Raw genomic sequence first — 26061 nt, forward strand, 5'->3', positions numbered from 1 at the left:
TAACTATGATGCTATAGAACTGTTATAATGATCTATTTCTAACTATAAATATGATTCTTTATAACTGTTATAATGAACTATAACTAACTGTAACTATGATGCTATAGAACTGTTATAATGAACTAACTATAACTATGATGCTATAGAACTGTTATAATGAACTAACTATAACTATGATGCTTTATAACTGTTATAATGAACTATAACTAACTATAACTATGATGCTATAGAACTGTTATAATGAACTAACTATAACTATGATGCTATAGAACTGTTATAATGAACTAACTATAACTATGATGCTATAGAACTGTTATAATGAACTAACTATAACTATGATGCTATAGAACTGTTATAATGAACTATAACTAACTATAACTATGATGCTATAGAACTGTTATAATGAACTAACTATAACTATGATGTTTTATAACTGTTATAATCAACTAACTATAACTAGGATTTATAACTGTTATAATCAACTATAACTATCTATAACTAGGATTTATAACTGTTATAATCAACTATAACTATCTATAACTAGGATTTATAACTGTTATAATCAACTATAACTATCTACAACTATGATTTATAACTGTTATAATCAACTATAACTAACTATAACTAGGATTTATAACTGTTATAATCAACTATAACTATCTATAACTAGGATTTATAACTGTTATAATCAACTATAACTATCTATAACTAGGATTTATAACTGTTATAATCAACTATAACTAACTATAACTAGGATTTATAACTGTTATAATCAACTATAACTAACTATAACTAGGATTTATAACTGTTATAATCAACTATAACTATCTATAACTAGGATTTATAACTATTATAATCAACTATAACTATGATGTTTTATAACTGTTATAATCAACTAACTATAACTAGGATTTATAACTGTTATAATCAACTATAACTAACTATAACTATGATGCTTTGTAACTATAATCAACTACAACTATGATGCTTTATATAATCAACTGTAACTATGATGCTTTATAACGCTGTTATAATGAGTGCATTTTGTTCTCTATTGCAGCAGCTGGATGAGATGTGGCGGGAGCTGCGTTGGATCACTGATGCCCTGCAGTGTGCCCGCTACAAGCAGCCCCGTGGCGGTGTGCCCATCACCAGCCTGGTCAATGCCAGCGAGCCTGAGTCAGACCAGGGAGCACAGAAGAGTGACTCAGCATCCTCTACCATGGACTACCTACCCACACCATCACCATCACCTGAGCTACGACGCAGGAAGGATGTTAGTGGTGAGGAGAATGCACACAGAGAAAGACACACACTGTCTTGGCTGTCCATCGAAGCCGATGATGACGATGCTCCTCTTGAGGATGGGGGTGTTAGCCCTTCTGGCGCTGGTGCCACTTCACACCTATAGATGCAGTGCATACAAATACACAGACATAAACATACACATTGACAGACATTTGCCCACCTCCTCACTCTCAATACACTGGAATTAAGTCAGGAATGGCTTTTATCATAAGCTAAACACATATCCCCACTCTATAATCATAGTTTGTACTGTGTCTGTGTGCAACGCTATTTTGTACATGGACTGTATGTGTGTTTCTTATCCGTCTGTCTTTCTGTCTCCTCCCTCAGACTCCCAGCTGGGGTCAGATGAGGACGGTTGTTCAGAGGTGTTCCTGCCGACAGACAGTGACTACGACTCCAGCGAAGCCTTGTCCCCACGCGAGCTGGACCTGCTCTACTCCCCCCCACAGGACCTATCCCAGCAGGCCGTGCACGCCCTGGGAGGCAGCGCTCCCGACGTACTACAGATACACGAGCTCAGGTACGAGAACGACCTCTAACCAACGTTCCCTGTAAAATGTTTTTGGCACTGAGCAAATTTCAGGTCTGCTGAGTGTAAATATGAACTTTGTGAAAGTTCTGTGCAACTTCCGGCGCGCATTTACTGTGAACACTGAGGCTATACCCGCTTTATGTTACAGTTTTAACAGTGGCCAAGTAGACTACTGTGGCTATTTGATCATAATGTAGGCTTACTAGAGTGGCCTACCATCAAAAACAATGGCGGAAAAAGGAATCCCATAACATTTTCATATGGAAATAGCTGTTCTATCATTCAGCCTACAGTAGCAGCCAGTGTGTGGTGTTCAATGAAGACCTACATTCCATGAGACTTTAAAAAAAAACATGCAGGGCTTGAAATGAACCTGTTTATCCACTTGTCCTTCAGACAAGGTGTTGACTGTTTGATGCAAGAAGCCACTTTACAAAATAAAATGTATTATCATTCCCATACCTTTATTACAGAGAATCAGACAAATTATGCTACCCTCAGCCTATTGGCTACTTAGCTTAAAATACAACACTGCTCCTTTAAGACATAAAAAAAAGCTCTTTACCTGACTCGCTTTTCACATTTTGTAGGAAACAACCACTTCCCTATTGTTGACTAGAAATTTGCTATAACTGGGCTAATAGCTCACTAACTAGCAAAGAATATGAACAAATGTGCACACGTGGCTACATGCAGCTCTCACTTTCTATCTCAAAACAAGCCATCTACTCACTACCGCTCATGCTGTAAACACAGTCCAGTTCAAAATGAATGGCACAGATTCTACTGCAGCTCTGATTGGCTATGGTGCACCGGTCTGTGTGTAGAGTACTTGCCTGAGTCGTGCCTGTCAATTCAATAGAATCCAACTCCAATGCGCTCTGCCTACAAGAAAATCTCTTGCACAGTTATTTTTGCATTATTTTGCGTAGTACATTTTGTTTCGGTATGTTACAAAAGTGGCTAATATTGCGTTGATTCAAGCACAATTCCCACAGTAGATCAAAACATTGATAGTGTTAACTAAAGGGGAAAACTCTAGAAAGATGAGTGAAGCTTCTCTGCGCGGGCTAATATTTATTCTGGGAACATTGCCTCTAACCCTAACCTTGACATACTGCAAATACACAAGCTCAGGTACGAAAACTACCTCTAACCCTGACCCTAACCTTGACCCTGACGTACTGCAGATACAAGCTCAGGTACGAAAACGACCTCTAACCCTGACCCTAACCTTGACCCTGACGTACTGCAGATACAAGCTCAGGTATGAGAACGACCTCTAACCCTGACCCTAACCTTGACCCTGACGTACTGCAGATACAAGCTCAGGAATGAGAACGACCTCTAACCCTGACCCTAACGTACTGCAGATACACAAGCTTAGGTAGATATAGAGCTGCCACTCTTGTCCTGTCCAGTCCACTTGTCCTTTCACTCTCCCCCAGCCCCACATTTCCCGACCACCTCATTCTCCAAAGATTTGTCCTTTTCCTTCTCTCTCCTTTCCTCTACTATCACCTTTCCTCCTCTTCCCCTCTCCCCCTCGCTTTTTGACAGCCTTGAATAGAACCTAACAAATCTTATTTTTATTTTCCAGGTACAGCATCTGCCAGCCCAAAGACCTCGCTCTCTTCCCTCTCTCCCCCGCCTTACCCCTCTCCCCAGGCACAATCCTCTCCCCTGACCCACCCCTCTCACCTGCCCCCATCTTCCCTGAGACCACCCTATCCTGTTCCAAAACCCTGGAGGGTCTCTCCCTCTCCAAGACGACCCAGGACAAGCATTCCTTCACCCCATTGCGGCCCCTTGCCAACCCCCCAACCAAGCGGAAGCTGCTGTCCCGGAGCCACGGGGCCACTGGGGCCCAGGCGGGTTACTTCAGCGGGCCCCAGCGGTGGCTCAGGGGCCACAGCGACAGCCACACAGGGTCCCTGTCCGAGGGGGTCTATACCAGGCAGAGGGACCCAGACCTGCCCACCCTGCCCCTGAATCTCCCATCCCCTCAGGGGGAGATATATGCTAGTCATGCTTCCTGTGTCCTGGAGGGCCGGAGGGGGGGACAGAGGGAGCCCAGGCCCCACATCAGGACTATCTTTGTGGAACCGTGTAAGGAAACGTTGCCTGACAACAGGGGCTGTGGAGAGGAGGAGAGAGGGATGGAGAGAGGGGCAGGGGTGACAATGGTTTTGGCAGAGGGGTCAGGAGAGGAGGGGTATGAAGGAGCGAGAGCCCAGGATCTGGACTCAGACGACCAAACAAACGCACAGGTGTCAGAGATCCTCAGCAGCAAGCTCTAGGATTAGACAATGCTCAGTAATGTGCTCTAGGATTGGCCATGTTCAGCATTTGACAGTGGTTCAGTAACAACCTCCAGGATTGGACAATAGCTCAGCAACATGATCTAGGAGTGGACGGGACTGAGTAACAAGATTTTGAACGATTGGACATAGGCTAATTGTTGACAGTTGGATGGAGTAATGTTGTTTTGGCGCGTTGCATACAGTACATATCCCTCATCCCTGTGTCCAAACTGATAATGATGCCCCTTTTCCTGTCTGTTTGTCTCTGTGTGTGTTGTTGTGTGGGTCTATATCTTTCTTTTATCCCTTTCTCTTTCTATCTATTCTTCAAATGACTGTGGACAGGCATGCTGAACTGACTCTGAGCTAGTGCATGTTTCTCTCTGAGCTCATGCACGTGTGTAGCTCACAGACTAGACAAACCTTGCTCTCTCTGTAGAATGTACTAGAGACTCAGGTTGCTGGCCGACTGTATGAACTGTTAACTCAGAACCAAGCCAAGGCTCCAACTGTTATGACCTATAATTAATGCAACATGACGTCGCTGTCGGATCTAAACGTCAACTCCAAAACAGAAAAAAAAAATTATAATGTATTTTCCAAATAACGAACATACAATTATGAAACTTCAGAAGTATTTTGAATACATTTTCTTTGTCCTAGAGTCATGAAAGGAAGTTACTGCTTTCAGCACATATAAAACATGAAAATTGTCAAAAATTGTGTTACAAGGTTTTCATCCGACAGCGACGATGAATTTAAGCACTGCTTTACCTATACCTCTGCACTTGAAAGTGTGTTGATGACCGACAATGGCTCGAAGTTGCTATTTCAATTGATGAGTATTCATTATACATTGACACCTTAGATAAACTCTGCAAAAAAAGAAACGTCCTCTCACTGTCAACTGCGTTTATTTTCAGCAAACTTAACATGTGTAAATATTTGTATGAACATAACAAGATTCAACAACTGAGACATAAACTGAACAAGTTCCACAAACATGTGACTAACAGAAATGGAATATTGTGTCCCTGAACAAAGGGGGGTATCAAAATAAATCAAAAGTAACAGTCAGTATCTGGTATGGCCACCTGCTGCATTAAATACTGCAGTGCATCTCCTCCTCATGGACTGCACCAGATTTGCCAGTTCTTGCTGTGAGGTGTTACCCCACTCTTCCACCACGGCACCTGCAAGTTCCCGGATATTTCTGGGGGAATGGCCCTAGCTCTCACCCTCCGATCCAACAGGTCCCAGACGTGCTCAATGGGATTGAGATCCGGGCTCTTCGCTGGTCATGGCAGAACACTGACATTCCTGTCTTGCAGGAAATCACACACAGATCGAGCAGTATAGCTGGTGGCATTGTCATGCTGGAGGGTCATGTCAGGATGAGCCTGCAGGAAGGGTACCACATGAGGGAGGAGGAGGTCTTCCCTGTAACGCACAGCGTTGAGATTGCCTGCAATGACAACAAGCTCAGTCCGATGATGCTGTGACACACCACCCCAGACCGTGATGGACCCTCCACCTCGTTGTTGCCGGTGATGTCTGGTGAGGATCTGCCTTACAACAGGCCTACATGCCCTCAGTCCAGCCTCTCTCAGCCTATTGCGGACAGTCTGAGCACTAATGGAGGGATTTTGTGTTCCTGGTGTGACTCGGGCAGTTGTTGTTGCCATCCAGTGCCTGTCTCGCAGGTGTGATGTTCAGATGTACCAATCCTGTGCAGGTGTTGTTACACGTGGTCTGCCACTGCGAGGACGATCAGCTGTCCGTCCTGTCTCCCTGTAGCACCGTCTTGGGCGTCTCACAGTACAGACATTGTAATTTATTGCCCTGGCCACATCTGCAGTCCTCATTCCTCCTTGCAGCATGCCTAAGGCACGTTCACACAGATGAGCAGGGACCCTGGGCATCTTTCTTTTGGTGTTTTTCAGAGTCAGTAGAAAGGGCTCTTTAGTGTCCTAAGTTTTCATAACTGTGACCTTAATTGCCTATCGTCTGTAAGCTGTTAGTGTCTTAACGTCCATTCCACAGGTGCATGTTCATTCATTCTTTATGGTTCATTGAACAACCATGTGAAACAGTGTTTAAACCCTTTACAATGAAGATCTGTGAAGTTATTTTGATTTTTACGGATTATCTTTGAAAGAGAGGGTCCTGAAAAAGGGACGTTTCTTTTTTTGCTGAGTTTATTAGAAGTTTGGACACATGATACAAGCCTTATGTTTCTCTAGGTTTCTCAGCATGGGTTTATAGGCATTTCCCCACTCACAGTGAATGTATTGTCATGGTTTAAAGTTGGTTTTCTGCAGTAATTAATTCTGTTTCATTATCATCATGCTAAGCTGCTTGATTCTATTTGGTTCTTTTGTGGATCTGTTATAACAAAAAGTCAACCAGAGTATCATTCAGAATGACAGTAATGTTCTTCATACACTAAAACAGTAACTTTTCCCACTTTTTCCGAACTAAGAACATCATCTGAAGACCAGCCTTCAATATCTGCGTAGTATACAGTAAGAAGTAAACAGTTTTGAATCCGAAAGTTTACTGTTGATTTACACTAGTTGCCCCCGCGCCTAGTTCTGACGAGCCCATCGTTAAGAATACTGATGATAACGAGAGTACTAAACATTCCACAGCAAGCTGCAGTGAATTCCAATATCATAGCGCCTATATCCTATAAGTATTTTTCTACTCTCTTTAAAAAAAAAAATCCTAACTTGCTATTCAGCATTGAATGCCTACCATTCGTATTGTACTTGAGTCAAATTATGTATTATTTGTTGGCATGGACTTGTTTTGTGTGGACTCTAGCTTATGTCCAGTTTGAATTTGTGCCCCCCTTGGTTTGGCTTGAGAAGGTCAAGGGTTAGAGGTTAGCGGTCATGGTTGGTGGGGTTAGAGGTTAGGGACTTGAGTTACACAAAAACAGTCTGCACTTTGCACCCTGGACTTTAGTAGCCATGTTCTTCTGTTTAGCCAGAAAGTGATTTGAAGTTATGTTTCTATGACACTTTAAGGGTTGTTTTAAACTAAGTTGAATTATGAACACTGTAGCTTTGTGTTCTTATCCTATGTTCTCTGGTACAGAGTATTATACCCTCTATAGTAGTATTACTCTATATTACTCTCTAGAGTATTATATTCTCTGGTAGAGATGCATACAGAGTAGTAGAATCATGTTATTAAAGTAACATTTCCAGGACCAGCTAATGATTGTGCTCATATGAGGTTTAACACATCATGGACTATATCGGACTAAATTGCACTTTCAACACGTCTTGTTTTTTCATTTGATTTCTATGATACATCAAGCTAATTCCCAAACAATACCTTAATGGTTTTATCAAAGCCACGTTGCACAGGTAACAGGGATACCTTGAGCTAGCTTTTCACTATTTTAACATTGCAGGTGATTATGAAACCTCATTTAAATTTGATGTACTGATCGAGGGCAGCTTTATCGGTAACTATTGTAAAACAAATTGTTGCATTATTGGAACATTAATATGACTTGTTGAAGTTTATTGTTGCATCAACAGGCCGGTTGGTTTTCCACTATACAGTATATATTTGCAACAATGTTTTTATCATTAGGAAAATATGTAGCTAGGCTAGTAATTATTGTGTTCTCACTTGACAGTGTATAAGCCACCTTTGCATTTACAGGCTGTTGTAAATGAGTACTGATCGCCTACGAATAGCAAGTGTCATAGGGGATTATAACACGTGTGTTTCACAGTATGTATCCATTCATAGTTAATGGACTAATAATTACAGTAGTTGTTATAAGTAGATATGAGCTGTAAGTAATGCTTATAACTAGTCTTATAATGCTCTACGAGTGTTATAGAAGGCACTATAATGCATTATTAGGCTACACAGGTGGTTAATAGATAATGTATGTGTCCCAAATGGCACCCTATTCCCTTTAGGGACTATAGGGCTTTGGTCAAAAGGAGTGCACTATAGGGAATAGGGTGCTATTTGGAATGCAGACCCTCACTTTTATTTACAGTCATGTCGTCTTTAAACCACCTCCAAATGACCAAATGCACTAATGCTATTGTTTTAAGTTTTGGGCTTTGGGTTTGGGTGTAGGCCTACTACCAAATCTACCAGTTAATGTATATTTCCTCAGGAGTAAAAGCATAATTTGTCGCTATGAAATATTGAATATTACTATTTTATTGTCCTATTTATTTTGCTATCTATGTCTCCCCACTTCCACCTTTTTCTATCAGTCATTAGGCTATTAGTTTGTGGTCTAACAAGTGACTAGTCATCATCAGATCAGTGTCAATGCCTTTATACCATATACACATAGTGAGTGGGCCAAAATCAAGAGGGGTCGTCATATCTGTATGTTTTTGCATTTCCTGATAAAATGTATGAACTATCATAGTTTGTTAAATGAAAATAAGGCTAATATGTTTGCGGTTGGGGTGAAGAAGTCCTAAAATCAACAAAGTTCCTGTAATGGTTTGATTATTTTCTTCCTGGCTTGTTGCAATGCTATCTCTGTCTAGGGCAGGCCTACCTTATGGTGGCAGATGGATTTGTTTGACCAGTTTAAATAATAAACCTTTCCCTTGTGGATGTTGTGTACAACACTGCCTCTGTATGTCACTCTTCTCTCACTGCACTGACTAGTGAAGTCACTTCAAGGAGTGCAGACAACATACTGTACAGTATACCATCCTTTATTGATGATTCTACTTTACTCTAGTGGGTAATAGTACTTTATCAGTCTGTAGAAAGCCAGAATGGATCTATCTATCCAGTAGCAGCTCAAGAGAGAGTACTGTGTGTTAGTGGAGTTCTCTCAACTTCTCCCCCCTACTCTCCTCTCCTCCAACTCACTTATTTCTCAGTTGAATACATCTTGGAGCTGTTCCAGCTGATAGTTTTTAATGGTTGTCAGTGTCCTGTGCCCACGGTGATAGAGTACAATGGAGTAATGCAACATCTCAAAGGCCTCCAGGTATCAACATTGGTCTGAAGGCATGGCAACGGGTATCCATGGCAACCACACCAAGGCGCTGTGTGCGGTCCTGATCTGCAACATTTTGTGATGACAAAGATAGAGATGGAGAGAGGGGGGTGGATAGAGAGATGGAGAGAGGTAGAGGAGAGGAGAGGGGGGTGGATAGAGAGATGGGGGGGTTGAGAGAAAGGAAAGGGGTGGGGTGGAGAGATGTAGAGCAAGATAATGGATGCAGATGTATTATTGACAGGTATTGTCTGCTGCTAATGACCATGTGGGGAGAGAGGGAGAAAGAGTGAGAGAGAAGAGAGAAATGACTTCATACAGCATTGGGATTATTCAATCATTTTTGCATTAATCCCCAGGAGATTGACTTAAAACAATTAAAACAGCAGCACAGATAGTTCATTTGGGGGTAAGAGATGTATGGTTTGCTGTTCTGTCTTTATCCATCTTAGATTCAAAAAGCCACAAGTAGAACTATAGTATATTGGACAAAAATATGAACGCAACATGTAACAATTTCAAAGATTTTACTAAATTACAGTTCACATAAGGAAATCAGTCAATTTAAATAAATTCATTAGGCCTTAATCTATGGATTTCACATGACTGGGAATACAGATATGTATCAGTTGGTCACAGGTACCTTAAAAAAAGGTAGGGGCGTGGATCAGAAAACCAGTCGGTATCTTGTGTGACCACCATTTGCCTCATGCAGTGTGACACATATCCTTCGCATAGAGTTGATCAGGCTGTTGATTGTGGCCTGTGGAATGTTATCCCACTCCTCTTCAATGGCTGTGCGAAGTTGTTGGATATTGGCGGGAACTGGAACACGCTTGTTGTACACGTCGATCCAGGGCATTCCAAACCTGCTCAATGAGTGACATTTCTGGTGAGTATGCAGGCCATGGAAGAGCTGGGACATTTTCATCTTCCAGGAATTGTGTACAGATCTTCGCAACATAGGGCCATGCATAATCATGCTGAAACATGAGGTAATGGCAGCGAATGAATGGCACGATAATTGGCATCACGATCTCGTCACGGTATCTCTCTGCATTCAAATTACTATTGATTAAATGCAAATGTGTTTGTTGTACATAGCTTATGCCTGCCCATACCATAACCCCACCGGCTTAAGGTAGAGAAATTAACATTCAATTCTCTGGCAACCGCTCTAGTGGACATTCCTGGAGTCAGCATGCCAATTGCATGCTCCCTCAAAACTTGAGACATCTGTGGCATTGTGTTGTGTGACAAAACTTCACAATTTAGAGTGGCATTTTATTGTCCCGAGCACAAGGTGCACCTGTGTAATGATCATGCTGTTTAATATACGATCATGCTTTGTGATATGGTACACTTGTCAAGTGGTTGGATTATCTTGGCAAAGGAGAAATACTCACTAACAGGGATGTAAACAACATCTGAGAGAAATAAGCTTCTGGAGCGTATGGAAAATGTCTGGGATTTTTTATTTCAGCTCATGAAACACGGGACCAACACTTTACGTTTAAATTTTCTTCAGTGTTCATTTATGTTAATTGAGTGTGATGCAAAACCCGGGCTGGCAAAACCCTGGATCATTGTTATTCTAACTTCCGCGACGCATAAAAAGCCCTCCCCCGCCCTCCTTTCGGAAAATCTGAACACGACTCCATTTTGTTGCTCCCAGCCTATAGACAGAAACTAAAACAGGAAGTGCCCGTGCTCAGGTCTGTTCAACGCTGGTCCGACCAATCGGATTCCACGCTTCGAGATTGCTTCGATCACGTGGACTGGGATATGTTCTGCATAGCGTCGGACAATAACATTGATGAATACGCTGATTCTGTGAGCGAGTTTATTAGCAAGTGCATCGGTGATGTTGTATCCACAGCGTCCATTAAAACATTCCCCAACCAGAAACCATGGATTGACGGCAGCATTCGCGCAAAACTGAAAGCACGAATCACTGTTTTTAACAGGGCAAGGTGACCGGAAACATGACCGAATACAAACAGTGTGGCTATTCCCTCTGCAAGGCAATCAATCAAGCTAAGCGTCAGTATAGAGACAAAGTAGAGTCGCAATTCAACGGCTCAGACACGAGGTATGTGGCAGGGTCTACAGTCAATCACGGACTACAAAAGGAAAACCAGCCCCGTCATGGACCACGATGTCTTGCTCCCAGACAAACTAAACAACTTCTTTGCTCGCTTTGAGGACAATACAGTGCCACTGGCATGGCCCGCTACCAAAACCTGCGGGCTCTCCTTCACTGCAGCCAACTTGAGTAAAACATTTAAACGTGTTAACCCTCGCAAAGCTGCCGGCCCAGACGGCACCCCCAGACGCGTCCTCAGAGCATGCACAGACCAGCTTGCTGATGTGTTTACGGACATATTCAATCAATACCTTATCCCAGTCTGCTGTTCCCACATGCTTCAAGAGGGCCACCATAGTTCCTGTTCCCAAGAAAGCGAAGGTAACTGAGCTAAACGACTATTGTCCCGTAGCACTAACTTCTGTCATCATGCAGTACTTTGAGAGACTAGTCAAGGACCATATCACCTCCACCCTACCTGACACCCTAGACCCACTCCAATTTGCTTATCGCCCCAATAGGTCCACAGACGACACAATAGCAATCACACTGCACACTGCCCTAATCCATCTGGACAAGAGGAATACCTATGTAAGATTGCTGTTCATCGACTACAGCTCTGCATTTAACACCATAGTACCCTCCAAACTCTTCATTAAGCTCAAGACCCTGGGTCTCGACCCCGCCCTGTGCAACTGGGTCATGGACTTCCTGACGGGCCGCCCCCAGGTGGTGAGGGTAGGTAACAACATCTCCACCCCGCTGATCCTCAACACTGGGTCCACACAAGGGTGCGTTCTCAGCCCTCTCCTGTACTACCTGTTCACCCATGTCTGCGTGACCATGCACGCCTCCAACTCAATCATCAAGTTTGCAGATGACACTACAGTGGTAGGCTTGATTACCAACAATGACGAGACAGCCTACAGGGAGGAGGTGAGGGCCCTTGGAGTGTGGTGTCAGGAAAATAACCTCACACTCAATGTCAACAAAACAAAGGAGATGATCGTGGACTTCAGGAAACAGCAGAGGGAGCAGCCCCCTATCCACATCGACGGGACAGTAGTGGAGAAGGTGGAAAGTTTTAAGTTCCTCGGCGTACACATCACGGACAAACTGAAATGGTCCACCCACACAGACAGCGTGGTGAAGAAGGCGCAGAGGGCTTCTTCAACCTCAGGAGGCTGAAGAAATTCGGCTTGTCACCAAAAACACCCACAAACTTTTACAGATGCACAATCGAGAGCATCCTGCCGGGCTGTATCACCGCCTGGTACGGCAACTGCTCCGCCCACAACCGTAAGGCTCTCCAGAGGGTAGTGAGGTCTGCACAACGCATCACCGGGGGCAAACTACCTTCCCTCCAGGACACCTACACCACCCGATGTCACAGGAAGGCCAAAAAGATCATCAAGGACAACAACCACCCGAGCCACTGCCTGTTCACCACGCTATCATCCAGAAGGCGAGGTCAGTACAGGTGCATCAAAGCGGGGACCGAGAGACTGAAAAACAGCTTCTATCTCAAGGCCATCAGACTGTTAAACAGCCAACACTAACATTGAGTTGCTGCTGCCAACATACTGACTCATCTCTAGCCACTTTAATAATGAAAAAATGGATGTAATAAGCGTATCACTGGCCACTTTAAACAATGCCACTTTATATAATGTTTACATACCCTACATTACTCATCTCATATGTATATCCTGTACTCTATACCATCTACTGCATCTTGCCTATGCCGTTCGGCCATCGCTCATTCATATATTTTTATGTACATATTCTTATTCATTCCTTTACACTTGTGTGTATAAGGTACTTGTTGTGAAATTGTTAGGTTAGATTACTTGTTAGATATTACTGCATGGTCGGAACTAGAAGCACAAGCATTTCTCTACACTCGCGTTAACATCTGCTAACCATGTGTATGTGACAAATGAAATTTGATTTGATTTGTACACTATACAGTGCATTCGGAAAGTATTCAGACCCCTTGACAATTTCCACATTTTGTTACATTACAGTCTTGGTATAAAATTGATTAAATAAAAAAAATCCCCATTAATCTACACAAACTACCCCATAATGACAAAGCGAAAACCGTTTTTTAATTTTTGTTAATTTATAATTTATGTAGGAGCAACAATGGCTCAGCCACAAAGTGGTAGGCCACACAAGCTCACAGAACGGCACCAACGAGTGCTGAAGCGATTAGCGTGTAAAAATTGTCTGTCCTCTGTTGCAGCACTCACTACCGAGATCCAAACTACCTCTGGAAGCAAGGTCAGCACAAGAACTGTTCATCGGGAGCTTCATGAAATGGGTTCCCATGGCCTAGCAGCCGCACACATATAATATCACCATGCGCAATGCCAAGCGTCGACTGGAGTGGTGTAAGGCTCGCCACCATTGGACTCTGGAGCAGTGGAAACGCGTTCTCTTGAGTGATGAATCACGCTTCACCATCTGGCAGTCCGACGGAAGTATCTAGGTTTGGCGGATTCCAGGAGAACGCTACCTGCCCCAATGCATAGTGCCAACTGTAAAGTTTGGTAGAGGAGGAATAATGGTCTGGGGCTGTTTTTCATGGTTTGGGCTAGACCCCTTAGTTCCAGTGAAGGGGAATTCTAGATGATTCTGTGCTTCCAATTTTGTGGCAACCGTTTGGGGAAGGCCCATTCCTGTTTCAGCATGACAATGCCCCCGTGCACAAAGTGAGGTCCATACAGAAATGGTTTGTCGAGATCAGGGGGGAAGAACTTGACTGGGCTGCAAAGAGCCCTGACCTCAACTTCATCAAACACCTTTGGGATAAATTGGAACGCCGACTACGAGCCAGGCATAATCGCCCAACATCAGGTCTTGGTCTAGGTCTTGTAGTTGAATGGAAGCAAGTCCCCGCAGCAATGTTCCAACATCTAGTGGAAAGTCTTCCCAGAAGAGTAGAGGCTGTTATAGCAGCAAAGGGGGAGCAACTCTATATTAGTTATTTTGTAATTGGATGTTAGACGAGCAGTGTTCACATACTTTTGATCGTGTAGGTATTTTGAGCAGTAAAGGTTGTTTTGGTGTGGATTAAATAATTGTTTTTTTGTCAATTGGTGTAAATATTATTTTCTTTGAGCCATTTTTTAAATGTACCTTGTCGTGTCTTTGGGGTACCATTAAACTGAAGACATGTTTATCAATTAACTCCCTGTAATTATTATCACGCGATTAAACTGATTAATGGTTTAATTGTAATTAACTAGGAGATCGGGGCACCAAGGAAAATGTTTACAGATTACAAAGTTATAATTTTCCTAATATAACTTTCCTATATTATAATATAGGCCGATTATCTTCTGGTTTAAATGGTGTATTTTACCTCGTGTTCAGTCTCATTCCAAACGTCGTAAATTATTGTATCTGCACGAACCCAGTCTTTACTAAAATCATCCATACATCAATTATCTTAAAATCATTTATTTACTACACTAAGTAATTAACAGAAAACATACAAACAGTAATTATCGTCACAAAGGATTGGTATAGTAATGTGCCCTAATGGCTAACAGGCATGGCTGGTCTGTTAGATAATGGGTCATAAACGGTCAGCTGAGAAGTTACACAGAGTTCATTAATATTAACAATTGACAATTGAAGGCTCACTCATTCGGGAACAATTGCAATCAATATATATTTACGCTCAGTGTGTCGTCGGGATCCTTGTTGGAGCGTCGTTCTGATGGAGAGTTCTCTCTCTCTCTCTCTCTCTCTCTCTCTCTCTCTCGGTTAGAATGGATCTTTCAAAGCGACATTCATTAATGTCGTCATAGAATGGATGTTTCGTTGGTCTTCGCATTCGATGATATAATTTACTAAGCTGCAGACTAATAATTAATATCAAAGACTTGTTCTTATTCTGTCGGTCTCGATAGTCTAAAAGTTAACCACGTGGTGTAGTTCACTTTCAGTAGAGGAATTGGATTGTAAAACCTACTGGCCAACTCACTAATGGAGTGGAGGCCTGGTCTGGAGAAATGTAGCTCAGGGTATAGTTTTATAGTGACCCTTGAACAGGCTTGTCAAATGATGCCTGGTCCTGTCTGTGTCCCTTGGGGGCGTGCCGATGGCTGAGTGAAGCTTGGTACAGAAATCCAATTCTATCACATTAACATCAGTACATAGCATCTCAATGTATTACAAATAGCTTTATCCTTATTAATACATTTTATACAACCATTATGATGCAAGTCTCAAGCTGAGGCTATTATATAAACAGTTTTATGGTAATATGGCTATATTGTCTCTTCTGAGTATCACAAAATTGTACCAAGCGGACCAGTTCGTAGCTGGATTCTTCACCAATCTTCCATACCTTCTCCAGAACACAAATGTCGCTTGGCTCCCCAATTCTGTGAGTTGGAAGAATTTCCTGTGTCTCTCTATGGGCCATGTGGCCAGAGACTCTCCTGGAATTTTACCACTCCTTCACACAGGGACTGGGTGGGGGAAGGTAGGTTGGGGGATGGTGCAAAAGGGGGGGAGGGGGTCAACTGTCCTCCTTGTACTCAAAGAGGCCAACGTCATGACAACCTATAGCTTCTTTATTTATTTGCGATTCTTTGATCATCTTGGCATTAATCCCCAGGATATTGAATTAAAACATAATTAAAATAGCAGCAGATACATTAGTTAATCTGAAGACATGAGAACATTCATTATGTATCCTTCTCTCAGTCTTACAGCCCTAAGCCTGTGCTGTGTGCTTTCTATTCAGTAGTGATTGGCCTTGATCTTGGTAGCCTTCAAACAATCCCTGAGCCCACAGCATTTACAGAAAGTGAAACTGCTTTCCGAGTGGCTCAGCGGTCTAAGGCACAGCATCTCAGTGCTAGAGGTGTCACTATAGACCCTGGTTTGATTCCAGGCTGTATCACACCCTGCCGTGATTGGGAGTCCCATAGAGCCTCGCACGATTGGCCCAGCATCATCCGGGGTAGGCCGTCATTGTAAATAAGACTTTGTTCTTTACTGACTTGCCTAGAAGATAAAGATTACATTTAAAAAAAGTATATATACACAAATAAATGTGTGTTCCGCTTTGTGAAGGGTGGTGATTCTATGTGGAACCACAATGACTCAATAACCCTTCGAGCTCTTCAGTGGTTCTTTACAGTTGGCAAAAAGGGTTCTTTGCTCTTTTGGTTATAACTAAAATGTGGGAGGCAGCTCATTGGAATATTTTGGGGTGTGGTTTGCTCACAGCTCTTTTTTTGCAACCTTGAGTGAGAGTGCTATTCCAGTTTAATTAATATGTTGTGGTATGCTATTACAGGTTATATATCAGGGTTCCAAACTTGGTCCTAGGGCCTCTCCTGGGTGGATGTTTTGGTTTTTGCTGATTGAAATAACCAGCTCATCATCAAACTTTAATTATTTGAATCAGCTGTGTAATGCTAGGGCAAAAAAACTAAATGTGCACCCAGTTTGGGAAACTCTGTTAAACAATATATGACTATGACCAGTGATGGTGTTTTGTAAAGACTCACATGTGGCCCTGTGTCAATTGAGAACAATTGACAAAATCTGACTGATTTATAACCTGTAATAGCGTACCACAACATATTAGATAAACTGGAATAGCACTCTCACTCAAGGTTGCAAAAAAAGAGCTGTGAGCAAACCACACCCCAAAATATTCCAATGAGCTGCCTCCCACATTTTAGTTATAACCAAAAGAGCAAAGAACCCTTTTTGCCAACTGTAAAGAACCACTGAAGAGCTCGAAGGGTTATTGAGTCATTGTGGTTCCACATAGAATCACCACCCTTCACAAAGCGGAACACACATTTTTTGAGTGGTTCTCAATTCAAATTGTCAATGAACACCTTCTTTGGGTGTAGGGACTGATCAGAGCCTGAAGGTACGGAGGTGCCGTTCCCCTCACAGCTCCGTAGGCAAGCACCATGGTCTTGTAGCAGATGCGAGCTTCAACTGGAAGCCAGTGGAGTGTGCGGAGGAGCGGGGTGACGTGAGAAAACTTGGGAAGGTTGAACACCAGACGGGCTGCGGCGTTCTGGATGAGTTGTAGGGGTTTAATGGCGCAGGCAGGGAGCCCCGCCAACAGCGAGTTGCAGTAATCCAGACGGGAGATGACAAGTGCCTGGATTAGGACCTGCGCCGCTTCCTGTGTGAGGCGCAGACACATGCACACATACTGTAGCTCACTCTAACATATCTACTGCTGAACATACAGTATAATTAAGCAATAAGGCCCGAGGGGCTGTGGAATACAAACACCCGAGGTGCCTTATTGCTATTATAAACTGGTTACCAACCTAATTAGAGCAGTAGAAATTAATGTTTTGTCATACACGTGGAATACGGTCCGATGTACCAAGGCTGTCAGCCAATCAGCATTCAAGGCTTGAATCACCCAGTTTATAATTCCTAGTATATCCTAGTAATTCATCCGGTATAGATACGTAAAGATTGCATTTAGATTACTGTTACAGTGCTATATGTGTTGCTATTGGACTCATTCCGACATTTCTTAATTTCTTAAGAAATGTACACTGCTCAAAAAAATAAAGGGAACACTAAAATAACACATCCTAGATCTGAATGAATGAAATAATCTTATTAACTACTTTTTTCTTTACATAGTTGAATGTGCTGACAACAAAATCACACAAAAATAATCAATGGAAATCTAATTTATCAACCCATGGAGGTCTGGATTTGGAGTCACACTCAAAATGAAAGTGGAAAACCACACTACAGGCTGATCCAACTTTGATGTAATGTCCTTAAAACAAGTCAAAATGAGGCTCAGTAGTGTGTGTGGCCTCCACGTGCCTGTATGACCTCCCTACAATGCCTGGGCATGCTCCTGATGAGGTGGCGGATGGTCTCCTGAGGGATCTCCTCCCAGACCTGGACTAAAGCATCCGCCAACTCCTGGACAGTCTGTGGTGCAATGTGGCGTTGGTGGATGGAGTGAGACATGATGTCCCAGATGTGCTCAATTGGATTCAGGTCTGGGGAACGGGTGGGCCAGTCCATAGCATCAATGCCTTCCTCTTGCAGGAACTGCTGACACACTCCAGCCACATGAGGTCTAGCATTGTCTTGCATTAGGAGGAACCCAGGGCCAACCGCACCAGCATATGGTCTCACAAGGGGTCTGAGGATCTCATCTCGGTACCTAATGGCAGTCAGGCTACCTCTGAGAGCACATGGAGGGCTGTGCGGCCCCCCAAAGAAATGCCACCCCACACCATGACTGACCCACCGCCAAACCGGTCATGCTGGAGGATGTTGCTGGCAGCAGAACGTTCTCCACGGCGTCTCCAGACTCTGTCACGTCTGTCACATGTGCCCAGTGTGAACCTGCTTTCATCTGTGAAGAGCACAGGGCGCCAGTGGCGAATTTGCCAATCTAGGTGTTCTCTGGCAAATTCCAAATGTCCTGCACGGTGTTGGGCTGTAAGCACAACCCCCACCTGTGGACGTCGGGCCCTCATACCACCCTCATGGAGTCTGTTTGTGACCGTTTGAGCAGACACATGCACATTTGTGGCCTGCTGGAGGTCATTTTGCAGGGCTCTGGCAGTGCTCCTCCTACTCCTCCTTGCACAAAGGCGGAGGTAGCGGACCTGCTGCTGGGTTGTTTCCCTCCTACGGCCTCCTCCACGTCTCCTGATGTACTGGCCTGTCTCCTGGTAGCGCCTCCATGCTCTGGACACTACGCTGACAGACACAGCAAACCTTCTTGCCACAGCCCGCATTGATGTGCCATCCTGGATGAGCTGCACTACCTGAGCCACTTGTGTGGGTTGTAGAATCCGTCTCATGTTACCACTAGAATGAAAGCACCGCCAGCATTCAAAAGTGACCAAAACATCAGCCAGGAATCATAGGAACTGAGAAGTGGTCTGTGGTCCCCACCTGCAGAACCACTCCTTTATTAGGGGTGTCTTGCTAATTGCCTATAATTTCCACCTGTTGTCTATTCCATTTGCACAACAACATGTGGAATTTATTGTCAATCAGTGTTGCTTCCTAAGTGGACAGTTTGATTTCACAGAAGTGTGATTGACTTGGAGTTACATTGTGTTGTTTAAGTGTTCCCTTTATTTTTTTGAGCAGTATATTTTAACTTTTTGGATGATGTTTGTATTGTTTCTGTTTTGCTAGGTATTAGTACTGCACTGTTGGAGCTAGAAACATAAGCATTTCGCTGCACCTGCAATAACATCAGTAAATCTGTGTATGCGATTTTATGACATTTTTGTCACAGCACCAATTTGCCTTGCTGCAGCACAGCTGTGGTCCTCGAAAGCGACAAAGTCGCTAAATTGACAACACTAGTGAGGATATCCAACAATTGGAACTTTTAATCACCTCAACCTGCATTCAGAATGACTGCCAGGGTAGGGCAGATTGATTAGTGGGACTACCTAAATCATTTAAACTGGAACAAACATCTCAGTAACAGGTGCGATAAATCCAACTACTAACAGATTGGATTACTTTAGAAAAATCGTATTTATCTTTGCATACCAGTGCAATGAAATCAAATTGTATTTGTTACATGGACCGAATACAACAAATGTAGAGTTTACCGTGAAATGCTCACTGACGAGCCCTTAACCAACACTGCAGTTCAAAAGTAAGACATTTTACAAATGGATAAAAAGGAAATAGTTACACAATAGAATAACACAATGAAATAGTAACGAGGCTATATACAGGCTATATACAGGCTATATGCAGGCTATATGCAGGCTATATACAAGGAGCAGTTGGGGTGATTGATTGAGGTAATATGTACATGTAGGTTTGGTTAGGTGATTGATTGATTGAAGTACATTGAAGTACATGTAGGTAGGGGGTAAAAAGCAGAACGTTTGGGTAGCCTTTTAATTTACTGTTTAGCAGTCTTACGGCTTTGGAGTAGAAGATGTCCGGGAGCCTTTTGGTCCTAGACTTGGTGCTCCGGTACAACCGCCTTGCGGTAGCAGAGAGAACAGACTGTGACTTGGCTGGCTGGAGTCTTTGACAATTTTAAGGCCTTCCTCTGACACAGCCTGGTACAGAGGTCCTGAATGACAGGGAGCTTGGCCCAGTGATGTACTGGGCCATACGCATTACCCTCTGTAGCGCCTTGCGATCGGATGCCGAGCAGTTGTCATACCAAGCGGTGATGCAGCCGGTCAAGACGCTCGCAATGGTGCAGCTGTAGAACTGAGGGCCCATGCCAAATCTTTTCAGCCTCCTGAGGGGGAAGAGGCGTTGTTGTGCCCTCTTCACAACTGTGTTGGTGTGTTTGGACCATGATAGGTCCTTAGTGATGTGGACACCAAGGAACTTAGAGCTCTCGACCTTCACCACTACCACCCCGTTGATGTGAATGGGGGTGTATTCAGCTCTCCACTTCCTGTAGTCCACCATCAGCTCCTTTGTCTTGTTGACATTGAGGGAGAGGTTTTTGTCCTGCACCACACTGCCAGCTCTCTAACCTCCTCCCTATAGGCTGTCTCATTCGTCATTGGTGATCATGCCTACAACTGTCGTGTCGTCGGAAAACATAATGCTGGTGTTGGAGTCGTGTGCGGTCATACAGTCGTGGGTGAACAGGGAGTACAGGAGGGGGCTAAGCATGTTTACAAACCGTAAGATAGCTCAAGCAGAACATGGCAGAACGATAACTAACCCCTTTTCATCTGTGTTGTGACTTTTAGCTAGCTTACTAGCATGCCGAAAAAAGCCCACTGTGTTGTGACTTTTAGCTAGCTTACTAGCATGCCGAAAAAAGCCCACTGTGTTGTGACTTTTAGCTAGCTTACTAGCATGCCGAAAAAAGCCCACTGTGTTGTGCCTGGATGCCATACTGTTAATTTATTATTACACTATTTTCCGAAGAATGAAGACATTCGACAGCAGTGGCTGCTTTTTTTTTATTCAATAATTTTTTATTTCGGGTGAACAGGCTGCACCGAAAATTACGATCATGTCATGCGTGTGCAGTGCACATTTCAAGCAAAGTTGCTTTATTAATTGGGGAGAACATTCGATGGGTCTTGCCACGAAGCTAATCCTGAAGACGGATGCTGTATCATCATTAACAGTGGATCAGTGGATCTTGCAAGTGCAGGCGGTAACGTAATCTAGTATTTGGATCGGGGGTGCTAACGTTAGATAATGCAATTATAACTGTGGCTGCTTTGACTTGTGAACGGTATACTTTCTGTAACAAACCTGACAGTCACTATATGTTTTTCGTTCTTTCATCCTTAAGCTCGCTACATTAAGTCGGAGAACTGCCAGCACACAGCTGACACAAAGGAATGTTGTCCACAAAAGGAGTTGCGGTGTGTATAGTATTTGTAATTTACCCCTGGAAATCATATTTTACTATTCCATTGTGTGGGTTGTTGTCGTACAGTTGATGTAGCTTGTGTCATTGGGGCTAATCATGATGGTTAGGGGGGTTTATTATTATTTAACTATTATTTTCTATCTCCTTTTGTCTTTTCACTATCATCAAGCTGTAATGATCAACATTTTAGTCAATTCAACATCTACTCTATCTGCGCAGCTTCCCAGGCAACCACCTCAGCAGGAATGCTGTGATACAAAATACAAAAACAATACAAAACAATTTCTGTGATACAGCTTTCCCAAGGCAAAGAAGGGGGAATATGATGTAAAGACAGACACAACATACTGTAAGTCATAGCATTTCAGGCACACACATTCCAAATACAAACAATGAAAAGTTTCACCAAAAAGTGCACAACCAAATATAGCAGATATCAAATAGAGTACCGTACGAATCAATGGGGTCCTGCACACTGGCCGGGTGGCCGGGTGCCTATATTAGGTTTATGGCTGTAATATTTGTTTTCTGTCAAACGATGTCTCACCATTATTTCTCGCCTTTATTTCTCATGAGTGTTCATGTTTATCAATATTTTAGCTATGGTGGCCTATTGCAAATTATGAAATAATGTCTGATCAATACATAATATGGTCGTGGTTTCAAGTGTTTACTCTACACAGAGTAAAAATAATCACACTCAAATGTGGTTATTAACACCAACACTGGGATTATTTAACATCACATTCAACTCTTATATCAACACTAGAAATGTAACACAGAAAAATCAACACTAGGTACCATACAGTACACTGCTGGTTCACTCAGACTCCCTTCTATTCTCCTACTCTCTGCTCAATAACAGAAAAATACTAATTTGAAAGAAAGAAATCATGGCAAATATATCAACTATTTCAGTACTGTGTAAAATGATTAAGGGAATACCAGATACATGTACAAATACATACATGTACAACACAGGAGGTTGGTGGCAGCTTAGTTGGGGAGGACGGCTCATGGTAATGGCTGCAGCGGAATAAATGCAATGGTAAATACATGGTTTCCACGTGTTTAATGCCATTCCATTCACTCCATTCCGGATATCATGAGCTGTTCTCCGCTCAGCAGCCTCCTGTGATGTACAAATATTCCAATATAGGTCAAGTTTCCTTATAGCTCTGACACTCGTCGAATGTGGCAGGGCTTGCAAACTATTACGGACTACAAAGGGAGCAGGTTGAGAACTTAAAGTTCCTTGGTGTCCACATCACCAACAAACTAACATGGTCCAAACACACCAAGGCAGTCGTGAAGAGGGCACGACAAAGCCTATTCCCCCTCAGAAGACGGAAAAGATTTGGCATGGGTCCTCAGATCCTCAAAAAGTTCTACAGCTGCACCATCGAGGGGATCCTGACTGGTTGCATCACCGCTTGGTATGGCAACTGCTTGGCCTCCAACCGCAAGGCACTACAGAGGGTAGTGCGTACGGCCCAGTACATCACTGGGGCCAAGCTTCCTGCCACCCAGGACCTCTATACCAGGCGGAGTCAGAGGAAGGCCCTAAAAATTGCCAAAGACTCCAGCCACCCTAGTTATCGACTTTTCTCTCTGCCACCGCACGGCAAGTAGTACCAAAGCGCCAAGTCTAGGTCCAAAAAGCTTCTTAACAGCTTCTACCCCGAAGCCATAAGACTCACGAACAGCTAATTAAATGGCTACCCGGATTATTTGCATTGTCCTCCCCACCCCCCAATTTTTATGCTGCTGCTACTCTGTTTATTAACCATGCATAGTCACTTTTCCTCTACCTACATGTACATATTACCTCAATTACCTTAACTAATCTGTGTCCCCGCACATTGACTCTGTAACAGTACCCCCTGTATATAGCCTCGCTACTGTTATTTTTTTGCTCCTTAAGTATTTATAATTTTTCTAAACACTTATTTATCTTAAAACTGCATTGTTGGTTAAGGGCTTATAAGTAAGCATTTCACTGTAAGGTCCACACCTGTTGTATTCGCACAAATTCTTTTATTTTGATTTGATTATTCAGATTCTGAAGGGTTATATGTAAACTCAGCAAAAAAAGAAACGTCCTCTCACTGTCAATTGCGTTTATTTTCAGCAAACTTAACATGTGTAAATATTTGTATGAACATAACAAGATTCAACAACTGAGACATAATCTGAACAAGTTCCACAGACATGTGACTAACAGAAATGGAATAATGTGTCCCTGAACAAAGTGGGGGTCAAAATCAAAAGTAACAGTCAGTATCTGGTGTGGCCACCAGCTGCATTAAGTACTGCAGTGCAGTTTTTGCTGTGAGATATTACCCCACTCTTCCACCAAGGCACCTGCAAGTTCCCGGACATTTCTGGGGGGAATGGCCCTAGCCCTTACCCTCCGATTCAACAGGTCCCAAACGTGCTCAACGGGATTGAGATCCGGGCTCACCCCTGGTGAGACAAATCCGACCATCACCCCTGGTGAGACAAAACCGTGACTTGTCAGTGAAGAGCACTTTTTTTCAGTCCTGTCTGGTCCAGCGACAGTGGATTTGTGCCCATAGGCGACGTTGTTGCAGGTGATGTCTGGTGAGGACCTGCCTTACAACAGGCCTACAAGCCCTCAGTCCAGCCTCTCTCAGCCTATTGCAGACAGTCTGAGCACTGATGGAGGGATTGTGCATTCCTGGTGTAACTCGGGCAGTTGTTGTTGTCATCCTGTACCTGTCCCGCAGGTATGATGTTCGGATGTACCGATCCTGTGCAGGTGTTGTTACACGTGGTCTGCCACTGTGAGGACAATCAGCTGTCTGTCCTGTCTCCCTGTAGCGCTGTCTTAGGCGTCTCACAGTGCGCACATTGCAATTTATTGCTCTTGCCACATCTGCAGTCTTCATGCCTCTTAGCAGCATGCCAAAGGCACGTTCACGCAGATGAGCAGGGACCCTGGTGTTTTTCAGAGTCAGTAGAAAGGCCTCTTTAGTGCCCTAAGTTTTCATAACTGTGACCTTAATTGCCTACCGTCAGTAATCTGTTAGTGTCTTAACGACCGTTCCACAGGTGCATGTTCATTCATTGTTTATGGTTCATTGAACAAGCATGGGAAACAGTGTTTAAACCCTTTACAATGAAGATCTGTGAAGTTATTTGGATTTTTACGAATTATCTTTGAAAGACAGGGTCCTGAAAAAGGAACATTTCTTTTTTTGCTGAGTTTAGTACCATTCTTGCCTTCCAAAGAACCCTTTGATTACAAAGAACCCTCATCGTCCAAAAAGGGTTCTTCAGATGAAAACGGTTATTGGCAGAACCCTATGCCTCCACAAAGAACCCCTTTGGAACCATTTTTTCTAAGAGTGCACAGCATGTGTCAAACTCATTCCACGGAGCGTTGAGTGTCTGTGAGTTTTCACTCCTCCCCTGCACTTGATTGATGAATTTAGGTAACTGATTAGTAAGGAATTCTCCTCACCTGGTTGTCTAGGTCTTAAATGAAATGGATAACCAAAAACCAGCGGACACTAGACCCTGCATGGAATGAGTTTGACACCCCTGGTGTACGGTATACAGTGTATGGACTATATATGATTTATTTTGGGCTCTATCCAATCCATATCGTGCAAAGGCCCAATTGAAATGTAAAGGCAATGTTCCTGCATTGGCGGAGACTACATTCACGGTAAATTCTGCTTATATCGGCTCAATCTGAAATTATCTTAAAATTTTAATTGTGCAAACTGTAACGCTTCTGTCACGCCCTGACCTTAGAGAGCCTTTTTTATTCTCTATTTTGTTAGGTCAGGGTGTGACTTGGGTGGGCATATCTATGTTTCTATTTCTTTGTTGGCCTAGTATGGGTCCCAATCAGAGGCATCTGTTTATCGTTGTCTCTGATTGGGGATCATACTTAGGCAGCCCTTTTTCCCACCTGTGTTGTTGGGTAATTATTTATTTCTGTGAGTGTCTGTGTGCGCCTCGGTTGCGTCACGTTCTTATTCTGTTTACCTGTTTGTTTGTGTAAGGTTTCACTTTGATTAAAGGATGTGGAATTACATGCATGCTGCGCCTTGGCTTATTTATGATAGGGAGTTTGAAGACAGTGAACGTAACAGAAGATCCCACCACCAAGTGACCAAGCAGCGTGGCCAGGAGGAGCCGACATCCTGGACATGGGAAGATATCCTGGACGTTAAGGGACCCTGGACGTGGGAAGAGATCCAGGCCGGAATGGATCGCCTTCCATGGGAGCAGACGGAGGCAGCGAGAGAGGAACGGCGACGAAAACAGGGGTCAAGGAGACGATGGAAGCCTGAGAGGCAGCCTAAAAAAAAAAAAATTGGGGGGGGGCACACGGGGTTGCGAGCGGAGCAAAGGTGGGAACAAGAACCAACTCCCTGTAATTACGATGAGGAATTGGTCACGGTTCAGATACCATGT

The 26061-nt window shown here is 43.4% G+C and overlaps 1 protein-coding gene across 3 annotated transcripts in view; it reads left to right on the plus strand.

The window, feature by feature from the left end:
- Window positions 1-5162, plus strand: part of ankfn1a (ankyrin repeat and fibronectin type III domain containing 1a) — a 235321-nt gene extending 230159 nt beyond the window's left edge. For all 3 annotated transcript variants that reach the window (XM_045723336.1, XM_014212988.2, XM_045723338.1), the window contains 3 exons: window positions 1061-1283; window positions 1639-1831; window positions 3444-5162. In XM_045723336.1, the coding sequence (XP_045579292.1) occupies window positions 1061-1283; window positions 1639-1831; window positions 3444-4143 (1116 nt within the window). In that variant the 3' untranslated portion in view covers window positions 4144-5162. The remainder of the gene's footprint in view (window positions 1-1060; window positions 1284-1638; window positions 1832-3443) is intronic.
- Window positions 5163-26061: the final 20899 nt, after the last annotated feature.

Source organism: Salmo salar, chromosome ssa01, assembly GCF_905237065.1.
Source record: "Salmo salar chromosome ssa01, Ssal_v3.1, whole genome shotgun sequence".
NCBI lineage: Eukaryota > Metazoa > Chordata > Actinopteri > Salmoniformes > Salmonidae > Salmo > Salmo salar.